The 21454-nt window shown below is 35.7% G+C and overlaps 2 protein-coding genes across 3 annotated transcripts in view; both read right to left on the reverse strand.

Moving 5' to 3' along the window:
• Positions 1–1435: 1435 nt before the first annotated feature.
• Positions 1436–11721, reverse strand: LOC117317963 (nudix hydrolase 24, chloroplastic-like). Its single transcript, XM_033872932.1, has 8 exons — positions 11602–11721; positions 9762–10021; positions 9000–9063; positions 7592–7719; positions 7354–7472; positions 5540–5672; positions 3292–3388; positions 1436–1835 (listed from the first exon to the last, which is right to left on the reverse strand). The coding sequence occupies exons 1-8, from the start codon at positions 11681–11683 to the stop codon at positions 1759–1761; spliced, it is 960 nt and encodes a 319-aa protein (XP_033728823.1). The 5' UTR covers positions 11684–11721; the 3' UTR covers positions 1436–1758.
• Positions 11722–15080: 3359 nt separating this feature from the next.
• The window catches only part of LOC117317279 (Krueppel-like factor 6), a 40446-nt gene continuing 34072 nt past the window's right edge, over positions 15081–21454 (reverse strand). The window contains exons 3-4 of one of the 2 annotated variants that reach the window (XR_004530156.1): positions 19930–21452; positions 15081–19791 (exon numbers count right to left, since the gene is read on the reverse strand). Coding sequence is in view for 1 of the 2 variants with exons in the window: in XM_033872024.1 (XP_033727915.1) it covers positions 21265–21452 (188 nt within the window). In the remaining variant the exon portion in view is untranslated. Of the gene's footprint in view, positions 21453–21454 lie in introns of both variants that reach the window. The other variant, XM_033872024.1, reaches the window with a different exon arrangement.

A 21454-nucleotide genomic window follows, 5' to 3' on the forward strand; every position in this document is an offset into this window, starting at 1 on the left:
TATCTATTCCACTAATACCAACATATGTGTGGATACCTATTCCACTGATACCAACATCTGTGTGGATACATATTCCACCGATACCAACATATGTGTGGATACCTATTCCACTGATACCAACATCTGTGTGGATACATATTCCACCGATACCAACATATGTGTGGATACCTATTCCACTGATACCAACATCTGTGTGGATACCTATTCCACTGATACCAACATCTGTGTGGATACCTATTCCACCGATACTAACATCTGTGTGGATATCTATTCCACTGATACCAACATCTCTGTGGATACCTATTCCACCGATACCAACATCTGTGTGAATACCTATTCCACTGATACCAACATTTGTGTGGATACCTATTCCACTGATACCAACATCTGTGTGGATAACTATTCCACTGATACCAACATTTGTGTGGATACCTATTCCACTAATACCAACATCTGTGTGGATACATATTCCACTGATACCAACATCTGTGTGGATATCTATTCCACTGATACCAGCATCTGTGTGGATACCTATTCCACTGATACCAGCATCTGTGTGGATACCTATTCCACTGATACCAACATCTGTGTGGATACCTATTCCACTGATACCAACATCTGTGTGTATATCTATTCCACTAATACCAACATATGTGTGGATACCTATTCCACTGATACCAACATCTGTGTGGATACCTATTCCACTGATACCAACATCTGTGTGGATACCTATTCCACCGATACTAACATCTGTGTGGATATCTATTCCACTGATACCAACATCTCTGTGGATACCTATTCCACCGATACCAACATCTGTGTGGATACCTATTCCACTGATACCAACATCTGTGTGGATATCTATTCCACAGATACCCACATCCGTGTGGATACCTATTCCACTGATACCAACATATCCTGTGAATATCTATTCCACTGATACCAACATCTGTGTGGATATCTATTCCACAGATACCAACATCTGTGTGGATATCTATTCCACTGATACCAACATCTGTGTGGATATCTATTCCACAGATACCAACATCTGTGTGGATATCTATTCCACAGATACCCACATCCGTGTGGATACCTATTCCACTGATACCAACATATCCTGTGAATATCTATTCCACTGATACTAACATCAACAAACATAAGTGTTAATGTATCTGATGTAGTTTTTCTTCTACTTTCCTAGAAGTACTGACATCACAAGATACCTATGCCATGATGTCTCCTGCAGCCTTGTTCTGGTTCAACATTGTAATATTGTCGGATTGAGAGTCGACTTCATTAGGAAAATCAGAAACAAATTAGTTTGCTAGAAAATCATTATTATTTTGAATTGTTTTGTTAATTTTACTGCTAATCAGAGCATGCTAGTTTTAATGAGCTTGGATTTCAAAAGATTGAAAAAGAAAAGAAACACTGCTTTCATGGTTAGCATGATTTGTGGATTTATTGAGCTTTATATATATATATATATGTTAGGAATGAAAAAAATGATTTATGTTTGACATATCATCATAAGTTACATAAGAATAAAGGAATATGGTTGAAACATATTTACAAATTTATTCTGTTGTAAAATAATAAGGACGGACAGATGACATGTATAAGGTAATCACATAAACCCTTGGATATTGAAGGTGTGTCTACAATTAATTGCATGAAAATATTATTACACTGTTTAATTAATCATAGATCATGGAATTTTATCAGATGTTTCTGTAATACATGTATGGATATTGGTAGTTAGAATCCACTTCCTGTACTGTAGATCTTCTGTAGAGGAATATGCATCATCTCGATCAGGTAACACAAGTTCGGTTCTGAAACAAAATTTCAATCAAGCTGTTTAGACTTGGAATATAAGAACATTTGTTTGAACTAAATTTGAATTTGAAATATTTGTGCAATTAATCAAGTTCATTTCAAAGTTCAATTACGTCAATCAGTACAACACACATGATTGTGTTTGAACTAAATTTGAATTGGAAATATCTGTGAAATTAATCAGTCCATTTCAACGTTTAATTACATTGATCAGTATGCTTGTAATTTTCTTCTATACAAATTTTAGGCAGAGACTGTGTTTCATCCACTGCCACAATTTCAGTTTTAGTAAAAGATATGATAATCTGGATATAAAAGATATGATAATCTGGATATAAAAGATCTGATAATCTGGATATAAAAGATATGATAATCTGGATATAAAAGATATGATAATCTGGATATAAAAGATATGATAATCTGGATATAAAAGATATGATAATCTGGATATAAAAGATCTGATAATCTGGATATAAAAGATCTGATAATCTGGATATAAAAGATATGATAATCTGGATATAAAAGATCTGATAATCTGGATATAAAAGATCTGATAATCTGGATATAAAAGATATGATAATCTGGATATAAAAGATCTGATAATCTGGATATAAAAGATATGATAATCTGGATATAAAAGATATGATAATCTGGATATAAAAGATATGATAATCTGGATATAAAAGATCTGATAATCTGGATATAAAAGATCTGATAATCTGGATATAAAAGATCTGATAATCTGGATATAAAAGATCTGATAATCTGGATATAAAAGATCTGATAATCTGGATATAAAAGATATGATAATCTGGATATAAAAGATCTGATAATCTGGATATAAAAGATATGATAATCTGGATATAAAAGATATGATAATCTGGATATAAAAGATATGATAATCTGGATATAAAAGATATGATAATCTGGATATAAAAGATATGATAATCTGGATATAAAAGATATGATAATCTGGATATAAAAGATCTGATAATCTGGATATAAAAGATATGATAATCTGGATATAAAAGATATGATAATCTGGATATAAAAGATATGATAATCTGGATATAAAAGATCTGATGATCTGGATATAAAAGATCTGATGATCAGCACTTAGAAGACTTCTATATATGTATGATTATACTTTTGAGTTTATATCGGAGAATCTAGAATGATGATCAAAACTGTTGTCAGTAAACAAAACCAAGGAGAAGAGTTCGGGCCATCACTACAATACCATGTAATGAATATCGTAACTCAGGGGCATTTTTTTGACAGGATATAATGTTATACAATTGTAACACATGTTTTATCTTATTATAATGGGGTTTTTGTGCTAGATTATGATTGTGATAATTGTACTTTCTATACACTGTTTTTATATGAAATAATTTTGGCACGCCAATTCATCAACGTGTGCCAAATAAGGTACGATTACAGTGTACCCACCATTTTCTGTTGTAATGAGACCGTGTCGAATCATGAAGTCCATTATGACTAACGCACTATTGGGTTTAAATTCTTCATCAATTATCATTTCTTTAATCTGTAAAACATGAAGAGTAATCAGGATTAAAAGATTACCATACTAGGACAAAATTTGCCTTGATAATGTAAAACAAGACAATTCAGTAAATTACAGTCCCCACCAGATGTGAAATTATTCCTAGAATGCAGAATCAAGAAAATGTACAGAAGGAAGGATGGACACAAGTATGGATGGAAGAACGGACAGAAGTATGGACAGTAGGATGGACAGCAGTATGGGTGGGAGGATGGACAGAAGTATAGACAGGAGGATGGACAGCAGCATGGGCAGAAGAATGGACATGAGGATGGACAGCAGTATGGAGGGGAGTATGGACAGCAGTATGGGTGAGAGGATGGACAAAAGGATGGACAGAAGTATGGGTGTGAGGATGGACCGAAGTATGGGTGTGAGGATGGACAGAAGTATGGGCGGGAGTATGGATAGAACTATGAGTGGGAGGATGGACAGAAGTATGGGAGAGAGGATGGACAGAAGTATGGGAGAGAGGATGGACAGAAGTATGGGCAGGAGTATGGACAGGAGTATGAGTGGGAGGATTGACAGAAGTATGGGTGGGAGGATGGACAGAAGTATGGGTGGGAGGATGGACAGAAGTATGAGTGGGATGATGGACAGAAGTATTAATGGGAGGATGGAGAGCAGTATGGGTGTGAGGATGGACAGCAGTATGGATGGGAGGATGGACAGAAGTATGGGAGAGAGGATGGACAGAAGTATTGGTGGGAGGATGGACAGCAGTATGGGTGTGAGGATGGACAGAAGTATGAGTGTGAGGATGGACAGAAGTATGGGTGGGAGGATGAACAGAAGTATGGGTGTAAGGATGGACAGAAGGATGGGTGAGAGGATAGACAGAAGTATGGGTGGGAGGATGGACAGAAGTACGGGTGTGAGGATTGACAGAAGTATGAGTAGGAGGATGGACAGAAGTATGGGTGTGAGGATGGACAGAAGTATGGGTGGGAGGATGGACAGAAGTATGGGTGGGAGGATGGACAGAAGTATGGGTGTGAGGATGGACAGAAGTATGGGTGGGAGGATGGACAGAAGTATGGGTGGGAGGATGGACAGAAGTATGGGTGAGAGGATGGACAGAAGTATGGGTGAGAGGATGGACAGAAGTATGGGTGGGAGGATGGACAGAAGTATGAGTGTGAGGATGGACAGAAGTATGGGAGAGAGGATGGACAGAAGTATGGGAGAGAGGATGGACAGAAGTATGGGTGGGAGGATGGACAGAAGTATGGGTGTGAGGATGGACAGAAGTATGGGTGGGAGGATTGACAGAAGTATGGGTGTGAGGATTGACAGAAGTATGAGTGGGAGGATGGACAGAAGTATGGGTGTGAGGATGGACAGAAGTATGGGTGACAGGATAGACAGAAGTATGGGTGGGAGGATGGACAGAAGTATGGGTGAGAGGATGGACAGCAGTATGTGTTGGAGGATGGACAGAAGTATGTGTGGGAGGATGGACAGAAGTATGTGGGGGAGGATGGATAGACATATGGACATGAGGATGGACAGCAGTATGGGTGGAAGGATGGACAGACATATGGGCGGACAGACTAATAATGAAAGATAAATGATGGCAAAACTTTCCCTGTACACTACAGTATATTAAAGTTGTCATGTCTATTTGTACATTTAACTAATGAAAAAATAAAACAAAAAAATCCTTTATATGCATTAACACTAGAGAAAAGATTTATGTTAAAGTTATATCAAATACATTCAAAATTATCTTAACAATTCTCAAGTACAATAATAGAGTAGTCTTTTAAAGGTAAAACTTGTAATACATTTAGATAGATGACAGTTGCATAGGTGCATACATTATGTAACCACACTTGCCAACTTTTTAAAATCCTCATGGGGAAGAAAGTGTGTGAGCGACATTTTTGACCGGACAAAAACTAAGGGGTGATAATTTGCTATTGGAAAATAACTTCCCTGTATGAACAGTTACAAAAAATATATGCAAAATTGTATTATTTTTAATTATTTCTGGGAATTATTTATCATAACTCACTAATTAAGTTGTCTAAATAAAAGCATTTACTAAGACATTTATGAAAAGTATGTTGTAAGATAGATGTCAGTCAATGAATGTAAATTATCACATTCATTTATCAACTTAATCACCTTCTCCATGGACATCAATTCAAAATGGTCGACTTCTCCATCAGCATTAACAGGGATAAAAGTCTCCGGTAACAACATGTCAAATGTGAACTCGCATTCAGGGAAGATTCCCCTTTCATCTTCATAAATATAGCTAGAAATGAGAGAACAACTATTTACAAATGTACTCATACAGGAGAATAAAACGTCCACATTCAATTATTAATATAAGGAGAGCTCACAAAATGCTATCTCATAATTTTTAATCAAATATGTTAACAATAATGTTACATATGATGAACTTAATTCCTAAAGTATCATATATTTTAAAGGAAGTGCTAAAATCTTTTTAAAATGTCTCCAGGTTTTCACTTTTCAACTAATCTCTAGAAAACTTGGTTCTTACGTTACCAATGATTAAACAGTGTTTTTTATTGACATTTCAATTTTATTCATACATGAATACAATTTATGGGTCACTTTGTGACAGGTGCCATGACACTAGCTGTTCTGCCTGGTGGTACTTTTATTCCAATTACCCCTGTAGTCTCAAAATTAGACATACCCATGGAAGGACCACAGGGAAACACTTACAGATTTGTCAAGTACCATTTCAGAAATTACAATGATAGAAATAGTAAAGGATTTATTATTTGAAGATGAATGATGGATTGGCAAAGAACCATAGTTAAAAGGTAGTTATAAGTATTGAACTTAGGGTTTGGTTTGGTTTTGGTTTATTTTGTTTAACGCCCTATTAACAGACAGGGTCATTTAAGGACGTGCCAGGTTTTGGAGGTGGAGGAAAGCCGGAGTACCTGGAGAAATCCAACGACCTATGGTCAGTACCAGGCAACTTTCCCACGTAGGTTTCGAACTCGCAACCCAGAGGAGGAGGGCTAGTGATAAAGTGTTGGGACACCATAACAACTCATTATCCTGAGGAAGGAAATCCCCCCTGAGGAGTACGCAGTTACGAATATTACCGTATTTATTTTAAAATACGCTTCCTCATCTAGAGTCAAAATGTAGTAATGTATTTATCCTCAAATAAGCCCCCCTCCCCAAGTCTAAAAGTTTAGTACCATATTTATGGACCCCTTTTGGCCCTGGCCCTCAGCTCCATCATTTGTATTAATTTAAATCCCATCCACCTAGGGATTTAACCATTGAAATATAAATGTCATACATTGCTGAATACCAGAGAGGAAGCTGTTCATAGCATTATTGCCAAGTGGACCCTGTTTGGCCCCGCCGCTTAGGCCCCTGGTGGGGTCAGCCCCATCATCTGTATAATTTTGAATCCCAGCCACATAGAGATGCTTCCTAACAAATTCTGTTAAATTCTGATCAGTGGTTAAGAAGAGGAAGTCAATTGTTGATAGATGAACGTCGGATGCTGGATGTCAAGGTATGGCATAAGCTCACCTTGGTTCTATGGAAAAAGAGAGCTAATAAGTCCTCTCCCTTATTGTTATAGTTAAAAAAGAGTACCTTATTTATCCTGAAATAAGCCCCCCTCCCTAATGTTATAGTTAATTAGTACCTTATTTATCCTGAAATAAGCCCCTCTCCCTAATATTATAGTTAAGTATTTTATTTATCCTGAAATAAGCCCCCCTCCCTGATGTTATAGTTAAGTACCATATTTATCCTGAAATAAGCCCCCCTCCCAAATGTTATAGTTAAGTACCATATTTATCCTCAAATAAGCCCCCCTCCCTTTGTGTTATTGTGTTACACTTTTTTTAGATTACAATTTTCAAATTGATGATTCTGCAAAAATGCATTTATTTGAGAATCAAAATTGTCAATTTAGAAAGTGTTCTTTTTACCTGATACAACCTGTCTGATGAAGTCCTGAAAACATCTCCATGGGAACTGAAGCTTCCTCTTGACATTCCTTTATAGCACATTCTCGTACACCCAAACCTGAGCTCAGGCCACCAGCACACTGTCAACAAAAACAGACAATCTGTACAAAAACAACATTCCTTAGAATACAGATCCAACAAGGGTATTAGAAACATGGGTCTGTTATCAATGAGGTTCTGAGAGATATGTTTGTCTTACCATGTTATCAAGGAGACCCGGATATGTCTGTTTTGTCTTTGACCTCCGACCTACCCACATCATTAGCTGGCCATCTTTATGACAGTAACCGTTGATATGGACACCATATTCTACAGTTCCAAACAGACCTGTTATAATCAGACAATTACAACAGATACTCTTTTTATAATCTGATTTCAAATTATACAATTTTCAACTTTAGAAGTATGTCATCCTCTCAAAATTACTTTATATAAAATGTACAGGATTGTACTGGACCAGAGACATATATAGACTGAACTAATGAAATGCTGTTTCCTAACTGAAACTTTATGAGAGACTGAAATTTTCCAATACATTTGTACTTACTTTACCATCCTGACTATGACAAAGGGAGATAATTCTGTATTTTTTGTTGGTAAGTATGTAAATTAAAATGAAATGAACATCTGAGTGAGGACCATTGTCTTACAAAAATGATGCTAAATCTCAGGCAAAGAGTAACTTTGATCAAATAGAAACAAAAATAGGCTGTTGTTTATTTTTATACAATACCAACCTTTAAAAGGCAGAGTTTAACTTTATCCCAAAGACATTCCATCATGCTCCGTCTCTATTTTTTGGTTTTTACTCTCATAAGCTTTAAAGCATATTCTAATGATGCAGTTATTATTTTTCTTCATATGTTGTTGTTATTCAGATATCATATTTCAATTGTATTCAATTATTCAATTTTTATGACAGGTACATGTATATAAGTAAACTCATTAGTTAGCCAGTAGTTGCACAATCTTTCTCCTAAATTCCTGCTTCGATACAAAGTGAATTGTAAAAGGAACAGGTCGATGTGGCTTGTATATATAGTGTTAAATACGGTCTCTATCACTCGACTGACGAAGCATGCGTCTTTGGCTCAGGAGAAAGAGCTGTGGCTTATCATGGCGGAAACCCAGGTTCGATTCTTGTCGGGGCACTCTGCAGGAATGTGTTTTTCCCTGTTCTTTCACAATGGCACCCGAACATGAGGCCCCTGGCAGAATCAAACCGGGTCTCCGGCATGATAAGCCACCGCTCTACCTCCTGATCCAAAGAAGCATGCTCTGTCAGCTGAGTGACTGAGACCGTATTTAACACTATGCACAAGCCACACTGACCCGTGCCTTTTACAGATTTATAAGCTGTTAAACTGCTAATCTAGCTATCTAGAAATAACGTTGCATTCTATAATGATGTACAGGGGACGAAAAATGCAACAACCGGACCAGGACTCGAACCTGGGTCCTCTGAACTCTGGGCGGGTGCTCTTACCATTTGAGCTACCTGGATACTGCCGTTCAACCCAGTTAGGTTTTGCTACAATGTCAAATATATACTTTAGTGATAAGTTGTAAAACTTAAGCTAATAAAAGAAACTGAAACTGAAACTTACCAGTACCTGAGCGCTCGATGGCTAACAGTGGAACTTCAGCAAATGTGTGTCTGATATCATAAGTCTGGAAACACAGTTAACAATAGTTTAGAAGTAGCAACAGAGGCAAAGACAGAATAAGAAGAGGGTAAGGGAGGAAAAGAGGGACAGAAGGAAAAGAACAAACAAGATGACTATTTTGTATCCATCACGGGCAAATACACAGGGACATGGCACAATGTCCAACCTGTGGTCAATGTATAATGCATAAAATATATTCATAAATTACTCAGAATGATAAAACACTAAAGAACACTTCTTTTGGAAAAGGACATTAATTTGTAAAGAAGACATTTCATCAACTGCTGAGCAAGTAGTTCACATTACCAGTGTCATAGCATACATGGTTAATATGGTTAATTTCGAAAAGGGTAAATTTCGCAATTTCGATATGATAACATTACGCATGGGGGTAATTTTCGTGATTGTTTCAACTTTGTTTTGTGGTTCGGGATTACAAAAATTGATATCAAAATAATATGCATAGGGAAATGTTTGCGATCAAAAGGATTCCGTGTAATTAGCGTTAATTTCCCCCTCACGTAAATTTCCACATTTACAGTAGTGTCATCAAATAGGTGATAAGGAATCGATCCCAGAACCTGATTAAATTCTACTTGGCTGAGTCAGAAGCAGCTAGGATTAAAGCTACTAAGATTTTACCAGGCTGACATCAATTAATTGTTTTTCTGTCAGTCATGAAAACTATATCCCTGTACTGACCTCATTTCTCCATCCCCTGAGCGATAAAAAAACATCTTTTTGGCGCAGGTCCTCTAGTACTTTAGCAACAGCTGCTGTACGTTCATTCGCAGTCTTAAATGTGTCTTTTATAGATAGACTTTTCCTACTGGTCAACTCATCTGAACCAGAAATGACAAACACATCAGGGTAGTTGATGAGGTGTTTCCAAACATCTGGCTGAATCAGACCAACCTGACAACTGTGGACAAGGAAAGTGTGACATTCCGGTCTAGATGAACCTGAAAAAAGAAAGAATATCAGTAAAGTTATAGTGTTTTTCTTGTGTCATTTTAAGGAAATTTGATTCACCAATTTGGGAAAATTTTAAAATGCAAATTATGAATATTCCATTTAATTTTTTCTGTTCTTGTTTTTTTTTAAATATTAAACAATTGACACAGTTATATTGCCAGTAAAATGCAGTGATAATGTCAGATTAGCCATTTAAATTCATCACATTATCTCTCTCGATAAAGGGGTATTAATGTAATAAGTGTATTTAAAACAAAAAGAAAGTGATTTTAAAACAAACACTGGTATGACAATTATGACATGATGACATACCACAATATTAACGTGTTTGGTGGTACTTATGACACGGCTGTAACACTGTATGACATGACGACATACCACAATATTAACATGTCTGGTGGTACTTATGACACGGCTGTAACACTGTATGACATGATGACATACCACAATATTAACGTGTTTGGTGGTACTTATGACACGGCTGTAACACTGTATGACATGACGACATACCACAATATTAACATGTCTGGTGGTACTTATGACACAGCTGTAACACAGTATGACATGATGACATTATGACATACCACAATATTAACGTGTCTGGTGGTACTTATGACACGGCTGTAACACAGTATGACATGACGACATACCACAATATTAACATGTCTGGTGGTACTTATGACACGGCTGTAACACTGTATGACATGACGACATACCACAATATTAACATGTCTGGTGGTACTTATGACACGGCTGTAACACAGTATGACATACCACAATATTAATGTGTCTGGTGGTACTTATGACACGGCTGTAACACAGTATGACATGACGACATACCACAATATTAACATGTCTGGTGGTACTTATGACACGGCTGTAACATAGTATGACATGACGACATACCACAATATTAACGTGTCTGGTGATACTTATGACATGGCTGTAACACAGTATGACATGATGACATACCACAATATTAACGTGTTTGGTGGTACTTATGACACGGCTGTAACACAGTATGACATGATGACATACCACAATATTAACATGTCTGGTGATACTTATGACACAGCTGTAACACTGTATGACATGACGACATGACGACATACCACAATATTAACGTGTCTGGTGGTACTTATGACACGGCTGTAACACAGTATGACATGACGACATGACGACATACCACAATATTAACGTGTCTGGTGGTACTTATGACACAGCTTTAACATTGTATTGTACTTGAATGATGACATGTTCCACTTAAATACTGGCTTTTCATTCAACAACAGTCAATTTCCTTGATAGGTCGTTTGTACCTATGTACTGCTGAAGGACTAGGCCTATAAATCTAGAGGTAAATTTAAAGGAACTGTCAGCTGAGATTCAAATACATTTACGTACCGTATGCTTGTGTCTATATCAGTTGTAAAGTCGTAATACGGAAAGTGAAAGTAGAATTATTATTCTACATGTATTTTTACAGCAGTGCATTCGAAACCAGACAATGTTTTTTTTATGAAACATATATGTCCAAACGTTTATCAAGTGTTTAGCAATCACGTACCAGGCAAGATGAAGGAATTACATCTCTCTACCAGCTTTAGAAGACCTCTGGACAACTTCTCAAGTTTAGTAAGACCTGCCATGCTGTGTATAACGTGTACTGCTCAACAGGAAACTGAACACGGAACGGAGCACGGAGGAAAAGTTATGAAACTTCGGAAACGAAAACGGAGCGATATCTATTTAGCAGAAATGATCACCTGCTCGTAGACTATACTATATTGATATATTCTATACATTCTGAACACAAAAGCACGCACTTTGAAGTATGAACGTCAATAATTTCTTTATGATTTGATAAAACACTTTCATATATATACAGATATAACATTTCTACCAAAGGGACATAACTCACAAAATCCAATCACCTTAAACTATAATACGACCAAGTGCCCCGGAGGAATAAGCGTCTTCTGCTACATAGACGACACCTGCCATGCCACACAAAACTTAGTCGAATCTGGTTTAACGAGTCACACACCTCGTTTATACTGGATTCATTAACTTCATTCAAATTGGAATGGGGAATAGTAGAATCTAGTGAGAGTTGAAAAATCAAACGTTTTGATGGAAGACACGTTCTTAAGAGGTGCATATGATCATGATTAATCAAAAGATCTTTAGAGTTTTTTTCATTTCATTTTCACTTCTGGAGTAAACAGTATCCTACTAGGCCTGAAGCCCACTTTTATGAGAACGTTGATTATAAGGATTTGAATGAAGTTAATGAATCCAATATAAACGAGGTAGGTCAGCATCATTCTCACTATAAGGGATTCTGAATGATTTCAATACTGAAGATTGACTGGACGGCATTTCGTCTTTAGAAAAGCCGGACATGTACCCTGGTTGTTTATTGTATTACAAATTGAGTTTGAATCCCGAATCAAGATTCGATTTTTTTTGCTTGAGTTACGGCTCTTTGCACATAAACAAATTTCTTGATTAAATCGCTACCGCTTGCTACATCAATTTGTTACCTGCTATGTGGATTTGTCATTTTGGATTACAGTTTGATACTGACGAACCCTAGCTGTGTATATATCCCACTTTTTTCTTGCCGGAATTATGATACAGTACAATGCACGAGGAAAATTATCGTAATTAACAGTTTTCGGACCTTTCTCCACTTCCTCTAGCCATACCAAATAGAAACTTTGTATGTGGCTGTTAATTTATAGCAATGGATAACACTTGTATCACTATTAATACTCCATTTTTTGTTGTTGGAGTTATGGCCCTTTGGACAGCGGAATTGTCACAATCAAATAAACTGTTTTCCGTAATATCAATAGTTGGTGCAGGCTCAATTCTGATGCCGTTTTGTAGTTTCTTGTTAGAAGCTGCACGTGCTTTGTTTTTTTTACCTCATACATTTATCAATAAACTCTCCAAAAATAGTTGATCATGTATATTCAACTGCAACTCTATTAGTCTGGTATGTCATTCATAACTTACCGTATTTTTTTTTTTAATTTAGCCGTAACGACACCTATGCATTCATTGACATGTGACAATGATTGATAAACTTCCATTGAGCTAACTCTGTGTAAATTCACGAAGTCAAAAAATCTAGTCTCTACTGTTTAAGTGGGTGTCTTTTCCCCAATGTATAACATACCCGTATAACACGATATGGGCGAAACTCTTTATAAATATCAACTAGGTTATAATAATGAATAATTTCTAAAAAAAAAAAAAGAAAAAAAAAAGACCTTGGTGCTAGCATCATTGATCATTTTGTAACTGTTGTCATATTCTATATCAGGATTGATCACAAGATGAAAATCTCCACAAATGATTACGCTATCATTCCCGAAACTAAAAACCAGGTTCGTCTGAATTTGCATAGTATATCGTAATTAATGTAATATCAGTTTCAGTTCAACATCGATAACTAAAAAATAACTGTCAACAAGACTTTTCCTCTTACTTAACTTTAAAATTCAAAATTATTATCCAACAGAATTACAACACCACCAGCATTGGATTTCATAAAAGTAAAATAACATTCACATGCCCACTCATTTTGATTAACATTTTCATTTTCCTTAGGAAATTGAGTATCTTTTATAAAATATGTTTAATCGTGAACAGAGAGTTGTCATCAATGGTAAAAAATGTAATTCTTTTAATGCTAAGGCTGCTGGTCCACAGGGCTCTGTCCTCGAGCCTCTTTTATTTCTGATATACATAAACGATACCGTTAACGAATTATGGCCACGACCAAGTTATTCGCCGATGACATCTCTCTCTGCGTCACTGTTGATATTCCTAGAGTAAGCGCAGAAGTTCTTAATAGTGGTCTTGATAAAACTCATAACTGGTCGCAAAGATGGTTGGTAAAAAACAGAAACTCGTTAGTAGAATAATCATTCAACCCTTTCATCCTCCCTTAACCATGAACAATACTGAAATCTCTGAGGTTACTTTACACAAACACATACTAGTAGGTAATTTGCTCTCTGGAAATGGTTATTGGAATGAGCACTACTTATATATCTCTGAAGTATCCTGGTACATATATGTCTATAGATGTATATCTCTGAAGTATCCATGTACATATAGGTCTATAGATGTATATCTCTGAAGTATCCAGGTACATATACGTCTATAGATATATATCTCTGAAGTATCCAGGTACATATAGGTCTGTATCTGTAAGTATCCAGGTACATATAGGTTTATATCTGTAAGTATCCAGGTACATATATGTCTATAGATGTATATCTCTGAAGTATCCAGGTACATATAGGTCTGTATCTGTAAGTATCCAGGTACATATAGGTCTATATCTGTAAGTATCCAGGTACATATAGGTCTATATCTGTAAGTATCCAGGTACATATAGGTCTTTAGATGTATATCCCTGAAGTACCCGAGTACATATAGGTCTGTAGATTTTTACTCCTGAAGTATCTCTCTGATTCCATATGTAGGTCCATGTTGTGGGTATGTAATTCTGAAACTATCATACCAGAGCCATCTTGGATTTATGAGTGTTGCAGTAATCACCGTCTTTCTCAAATCAAATCAGATAGTCATCAGGAAGTCATCTTTAATATTTCTAATATTATTTCCGAGAAATTACTTCAAATTCAAGGTTTCCAATGGAGTTTAGGTGAGCATACTGAATTCCACCTAATAAATGGACTACCCTTTCAAGTGCAACCTCTATTTTTTCTTTGAAAGAGGATATGTATGTAATTAATTAAAGCCGAGTAATTATGTTAAGTCCACAAAAAGGCTAACTTCAGCAAGATATGTCAATTCTCTTGGCAAAAGATGTTCCAGAGAAATTCATATGGAAATAATGTTCTTGACAATATTTTTGTTAAGGGCACCATTGTTTTTTGTTTGTTTTGCGAGGTCTCCGCTTTTTAAAAAAAATTGTCTATTAGGTCATGGAAAGTGAATTTTGAAATCGATTGTAACAAGACGATTTGGGTCACCAGAAGAACAAACAACACAGTCAGATATATAGTTGTAAATATATATATTTTTCAATAGTCTTTTTGTGAATAGTATTTATACACAAACATTATCCTATATATACAAACAAAAGTCAATATAAACATGCACTACAATAGTCAATAGACCTATGTATACACATTCTCAAAAATCAGTAAATAATATAGAAACTGATTATATCATTTTGAATACCATTGTCTTCCATACATTCGTCACACTAGTGAAATTGAGGCTGAGGTGACCTACTTTATGTCTGTGTGGTTAATGGTCAGAACCAGAAGTTGACAACGAAGTCTGTCAACTATCAGTCAGTTCTAACACACTCCTATCTTAAACAGAGTTGTCCGACACTGATAACATTGTCAGTCTTGGCTAGCAGGCCCCTCAACATGTTTTTTAAGTCAGATACTAGAAAATCTGACATTCATACGAACTTTTCAAATATAATTGCACACATCCCAAACCATGTATTCCTCTCATACTCCCGTTTCTACGAAGAAAATTATAAAAAAAAAATCTTTGCATCCAAAAGAAAAGGCACTACCTCCCCTAGGCCCATTATATGTATAAGGGAGCCAAGAGACATACACTGCGCTCTATATTCTCTTGATTGATAGCATTTATAATTTCAGTCCTAATTTTTTTTTTTTTTTTTTCATTTAGATTTTCATTAAAAAAAAATCTTCCTTCAAAATGTCATAAAATAAGATAAGATTCTTCCAAAGTTTTTCTCAAATCTACAATATTCAGATAATGCGACCCTCACAATTCAGGACATGATTCACTTACACATTTAGAAACATTTTACTTGATTTTCACAAGAAATAATAAACTTTTTCACTTTGAATTAAAAAAAAAAAATCAGTTTGCGTCAAAACACATAGAAGCAGATGCATGGATGATGTTTGAACATTTCAGATCTTGCACAAAAAGCTGACAACAATTCATAATTTTAAAGGACGCTGACAATCTTACAAATCAGATCATTTTAATGGGATGATGACATCTTACATTTCAGATCATTTTAATGGGACGATGACATCTTACATTTCAGATCATTTTAATGGGACGATGACATCCTAATTTCAGATCGTTTTTGTGACTGATGACATCCTATATTTAGGATAATTTTCATGGGACGAAGACATCTTGCATTCAGCTTGTGTTAAATAAGACAGAGTGGATGGAATGTCAGTAAAAGCGTGCATATAAACAAATCACAGATGACATCGTAGCAGCGAAGAAAGGTTCTGAATGGCAGAAATAGATCCCATGTTTTAACTAGCTTTGCTACAGCTTTTGAAAGGTGAAGTTCAGACTTGTCACCATCACAATGGAAGAATAAGCTTAGTTGTAATTTCAGATCAGAAACGCAAGGTTATATCTAGTGTTGCTGTTTGGTTACATATATATATATATATTGAAAATAGTAAAAACCGACAGACATGAATTAGCACTTTCGCTCCATTATGGGAGCTCTGATCTTCAGACTGACTGTCGATTTTTACTATTTTCAATACATTTTCTTCCACAAGGAAACCATAATTTGTTTTAGTATGTATATATATATATATAATTAGAATGCTAATATTTTTGTCCGAGTTGGTTTGTAACAAAAAATGCATTCCTACATATAGATCTACTCCAAAAAAAATACCAGCATATCAAAAATTAATATAAATTGATGTTGCATCAGAGAAACAATGTAGTAGTCTTTGGCCCATCAAGACTGAGAGGAAACTTAAAAACATCATCTGAACACTTAGAAAATTAACAGGGCAGACAGACAGGTAAAGCTTTAACAGTTTTACCGTCATGACGTCCCTGAGACAACAAAATAAAGGAGTTACTGGTTTAGATCATAATTAAGTGATTATATATGGTACCAAATAAGTTCTACAAGATACTTAGACATGTAGAAAATGTTTATACATATTAGTTTTATGTCTATCGAGGGTTAATTACACCGAGTAGAAAATCTTAATGCCCATTCAAACATACTTAAGACTATGATTTAATATTACATACTGTACATACAACTTTTGGAAAGAGAGTTACCTCCCTTCATCTGTGAGAGCACTTTACTAAACTTTTGGCTGACCTTCACCTGAATTTGATTAATATTGTCTTATGTTAGTGACTTATATCGTGTGTAGCTGAGGTTTGACACGTACGTAATACAATATTCTTTTGTGTTTTTATATAAATGTGACGGGAGATATTTTGGGACAATTATTTGTTTATATAAAGACTTAACGAACAAAACACAATTTGGCATAATTTTGACAGCATCATAAAAAGAGAAAAGATATAGGTAAATATATTCAAATACCCGGGTATAACTGTTTACCTTATATAAAATTCCCTATAAACACATACTACAGAGCTATAAATCACTTCTGTGCGATATTTCACCTTAATTCCCGAGGCAACTAATTCAATAATTAAAAATTTTTGCGAATGGTATTTCAAAGACAATCACTACCAATATTGAAATAGTAATCTCTCAATCACAAAATCTTTCAAATTTCGAAATAGCGTACCTGGGAAAATGAAGTGATCTTTAGCTGTACACATGGTGCTACACACCTAGACACTAACGGCAACGACACCTCCCTATCCGTTATAATACTCACGACATCGCAGTAGTTATGTTTGTAATATTTTAGTAACACCATCTGATCATTCCCTCGTTACATGAATGATTATAAATTTACGTTGTTAGTAATGTTATGTCAGTTTCCTATCTCTACCGATTAATATAAAGAATTATCGCCAACTTACAGGCTGTAATATATTCACTGCTGTACTAAGGTTACAGGATACAGCAAACAACCCAGGCTGGCTGATTTTCTAAAGCATGCTTTAAATTTAACAGTTACAAATTAATAAGTTTCCAATTAAAAAAAAAGAATTATATCAAATATTATTGATGAAGTGTAAAAGGTCACGACCTTGAAAGGAGTCCTCTTTTCTTCACACGCACACATAGCAATGAGTACAGCACTTACAAGTAAACTGTTGGCCAGAATTCACTGCTTATTGGGTTAAATTGAGCTTACAAGTTGGATGGTATACAATTGAATTAAACAAATGAATTCTAGTCAACATTTGCCACAAATAATCAATAATGATGGTTGTGAAAGCAGGGCAATCTTTTATAGTAAAAGTCAACAAAAAACATTTTCGACTGAATCTGACGCAAATATGATTGAACAAGAAACTTTTGTTTCAATTTAGTAACAACAATGCGATGTTACATTTCTATAGTAACAATGTTACTGTCTATCTAGATGTATACGCAGATGGTTCTATAAATAGATATCCGATGGTTTCAAAGTTTACTAATACTTGTTCATGGTGAGTTAAACACGAAAAGATTGCCATCACAATTTATAGTCATATAAGGCAAGATAATGTTATATAATTTATAATTAAATATATCTATACATGTATATAAGTGGTTAAACCAATCAATATCACAGTTACTGAACATATGTATACAAAGGCAAACTTAAAAGACATCTGTACGACATATGCTATACATAGAATAATATATATCTGATAATTGTCATGAATAAAGTAACAATACACGATTCTCAGAAATATCCAGTATAATGATAGCAAAGAATGTATGGGAACGGAGCTCAGAATCACATTCAATTGTTTCATTAGACAGTAAAGCCAATTAGTTTGAGGCTCAACAACTATAACAAAATAATGAAACGATACAATATAGAAATTAGAAACAAGAAAATATAGTTAACGATGTCTAAATCCGACAACATTCGAGTTAGCGACTTTTTAACATAACAAAGCATGGAAAAAAGACAAAATGTTCACCATACTGTAAATATATACGTATGATATCTGAAGATTTAGAGATTACCTGACACGTGTAAATGTTCTGTTTCTAAAACTGGCATGATTAGTGCGGACAAGTCCATGATCATGGAAGTGTCTATGTGATAGGCCTACATGGGGACACATCCACGATTGTGTAAGTGTCTATGTGATAGGCCTACATGTGGACAAATCCACGATTGTGTAAGTGTCTGTGTGATAGACCTATGTGGACAAATCCAAGATTGTGTAAGTGTCTATGTGATAGGCCTACATGCGGACAAATCCACGATTGTGTAAGTGTCTGTGTGATAGGCCTAAATGGGGACAAATCCACGATTGTGTAAGTGTCTGTGTGATAGGCCTATGTGGACAAATCCACGATTGTGTAAGTGTCTATGTGATAGGCCTACATGGGGACACATCCTTGATTGTGCAAGTGTCTGTGTGATAGGCCTACATGGGGACACATCCACGATTGTGTAAGTGTCTGTGTGATAGGCCTACATGTGGACAAATCCACGATTGTGTAAGTGTCTATGTGATAGGCCTACATGTGGACAAATCCACGATTGTGTAAGTGTCTGTGTGATAGGCCTACATGTGGACAAATCCACGATTGTGCAAGTGTCTGTGTGATAGGCCTAAATGGTGACAAATCCACGATTGTGTAAGTGTCTGTGTGATAGGCCTACATGTGGACAAATCCACGATTGTGTAAGTGTCTGTGTGATAGGCCTATGTGGACAAATCCACGATTGTGTAAGTGTCTGTGTGATAGGCCTACATGTGGACAAATCCACGATTGTGTAAGTGTCTATGTGATAGGCCTACATGGGGACACATCCACGATTGTGTAAGTGTCTGTGTGATAGGCCTATGTGGACAAATCCACGATTGTGTAAGTGTCTGTGTGATAGACCTACATGTGGACAAATCCCAATTGTGTAAGTGTCTGTGTGATAGGCCTAAATGGGGACAAATCCACGATTGTGTAAGTGTCTGTGTGATAGACCTACATGTGGACAAATCCACGATTGTGTAAGTGTCTGTGTGATAGGCCTATGTGGACAAATCCACGATTGTGTAAGTGTCTGTGTGATAGGCCTATGTGGACAAATCCACGATTGTGTAAGTGTCTGTGTGATAGGCCTACATGTGGACAAATCCACGATTGTGTAAGTGTCTGTGTGATAGGCATACATAGGGACAAATCCACGATTGTGTGGACAAATCCGCACAATACAAATTAATTAAGCGTGTATCAAATATTTCTGATTATTTATAGTAATTCATAATTAATCTTTGTACCAGTTTTCTACAGATCCTATGCTCAGTGTCAAGTAAAATGAGGTATTTTTTGCAACATCTTTTACATTCTGAAGAAACTGGCCTGCTGATGCTACAAAAAATAAACCTTGTGACAAAATGATGCCAATTCAATGGCTGATCGCAGCATTCTGCTGAACGACAAGTGCTTGAAATTTGTAACATACATATTACATTTCATAATTACTTGACATTTTCTTCAAAAAAAAAAGAAAAAAGATTCTTATCAAATAATGACAGGCTATTTCATCTCCTCTAATGAAGTTGTACGAAATATTGACGAAATGAAAATCAATAGAATTGGAATCATAGCCTGGTATTTGATGTCGACAAATTTCTTGACTCGCTAATTTTTCTGAACTGATGTATGCGTCGGTAACAATGCCATAATGTTATAAGTATTTATGAAATGATACTGGTGTTTACGAGGTAGAATGTAAATCTTACTAACATTGTATGAAATCTAAATCTCAAATGAGCATTACGATCCATTGCTCTTATTGAAAAGGTATTACAATTAAATGTGTTTGTAAGTGTTGGAAATCCGACTTCCTTTGTTCATACATACATACGAGAGTAGGTGATCATAGACACATAATTATTTGGCAAATTGTTTGAAGATATTGAAATACTTAGTTCTGAGAATGGTGAACAATCATCAAATGAAATGCATAGTTCTTCAAACCACTGAAGGCTACAATAGGGACTTTTACAGCATTGATAGAAAACGGAAAAAATGGTGCTGGGTATACGTACAAATACGATCAAATATAACATTGTCATGTAGATTGGCTAACAACAGGATCAATGGTATCACAATGTTAACATACAAATCAAGCATCAAGGTGACTCGACAATGTACATTCAAACATCCAGATGATCCTGAATCAGAGAATCTCAACCTCCAAAAGCTTAAGGATGTCCAAATTTGGAAACAATAAAAAGCACATGATGTGTCCTTTGTTACAAGCCTAGATGTCACATGATGTGTCCTTAGTTACAAGCCTAGATGTCACTTGTGCTATAAGTCTACGGTTTGGTGACGTTTCATATGTAATGCTAAATGGTCCGAGCGCGAGAAACATCGCTCACACACTTTACACCGGAATGGTTTTGAACCTGTATGTTTACGATAATGCCGCGTAAGCTCGTCAGAACGTGCAAATCTCCAATCACAGCCTTCCCATGTACACTTGTATGGTTTTTCACCT

The sequence above is a fragment of the Pecten maximus genome, chromosome 19 (assembly GCF_902652985.1).
Source record: "Pecten maximus chromosome 19, xPecMax1.1, whole genome shotgun sequence".
Lineage (NCBI taxonomy): Eukaryota > Metazoa > Mollusca > Bivalvia > Pectinida > Pectinidae > Pecten > Pecten maximus.

Coding starts and splice junctions, on each gene's coding strand:
- LOC117317963 (XM_033872932.1), bottom strand. CDS start 11,683: ATGGCAGGTCTTACTAAACTTGAGAAGTTGTCCAGAGGTCTTCTAAAG. Junction 9,064..9,761: donor TCAGGGGATGGAGAAATGAG/GTCAGTACAGGG, acceptor CTGTGTTTCCAG/ACTTATGATATCAGACACAC. Junction 7,720..8,999: donor CATCGAGCGCTCAGGTACTG/GTAAGTTTCAGT, acceptor TGATTATAACAG/GTCTGTTTGGAACTGTAGAA.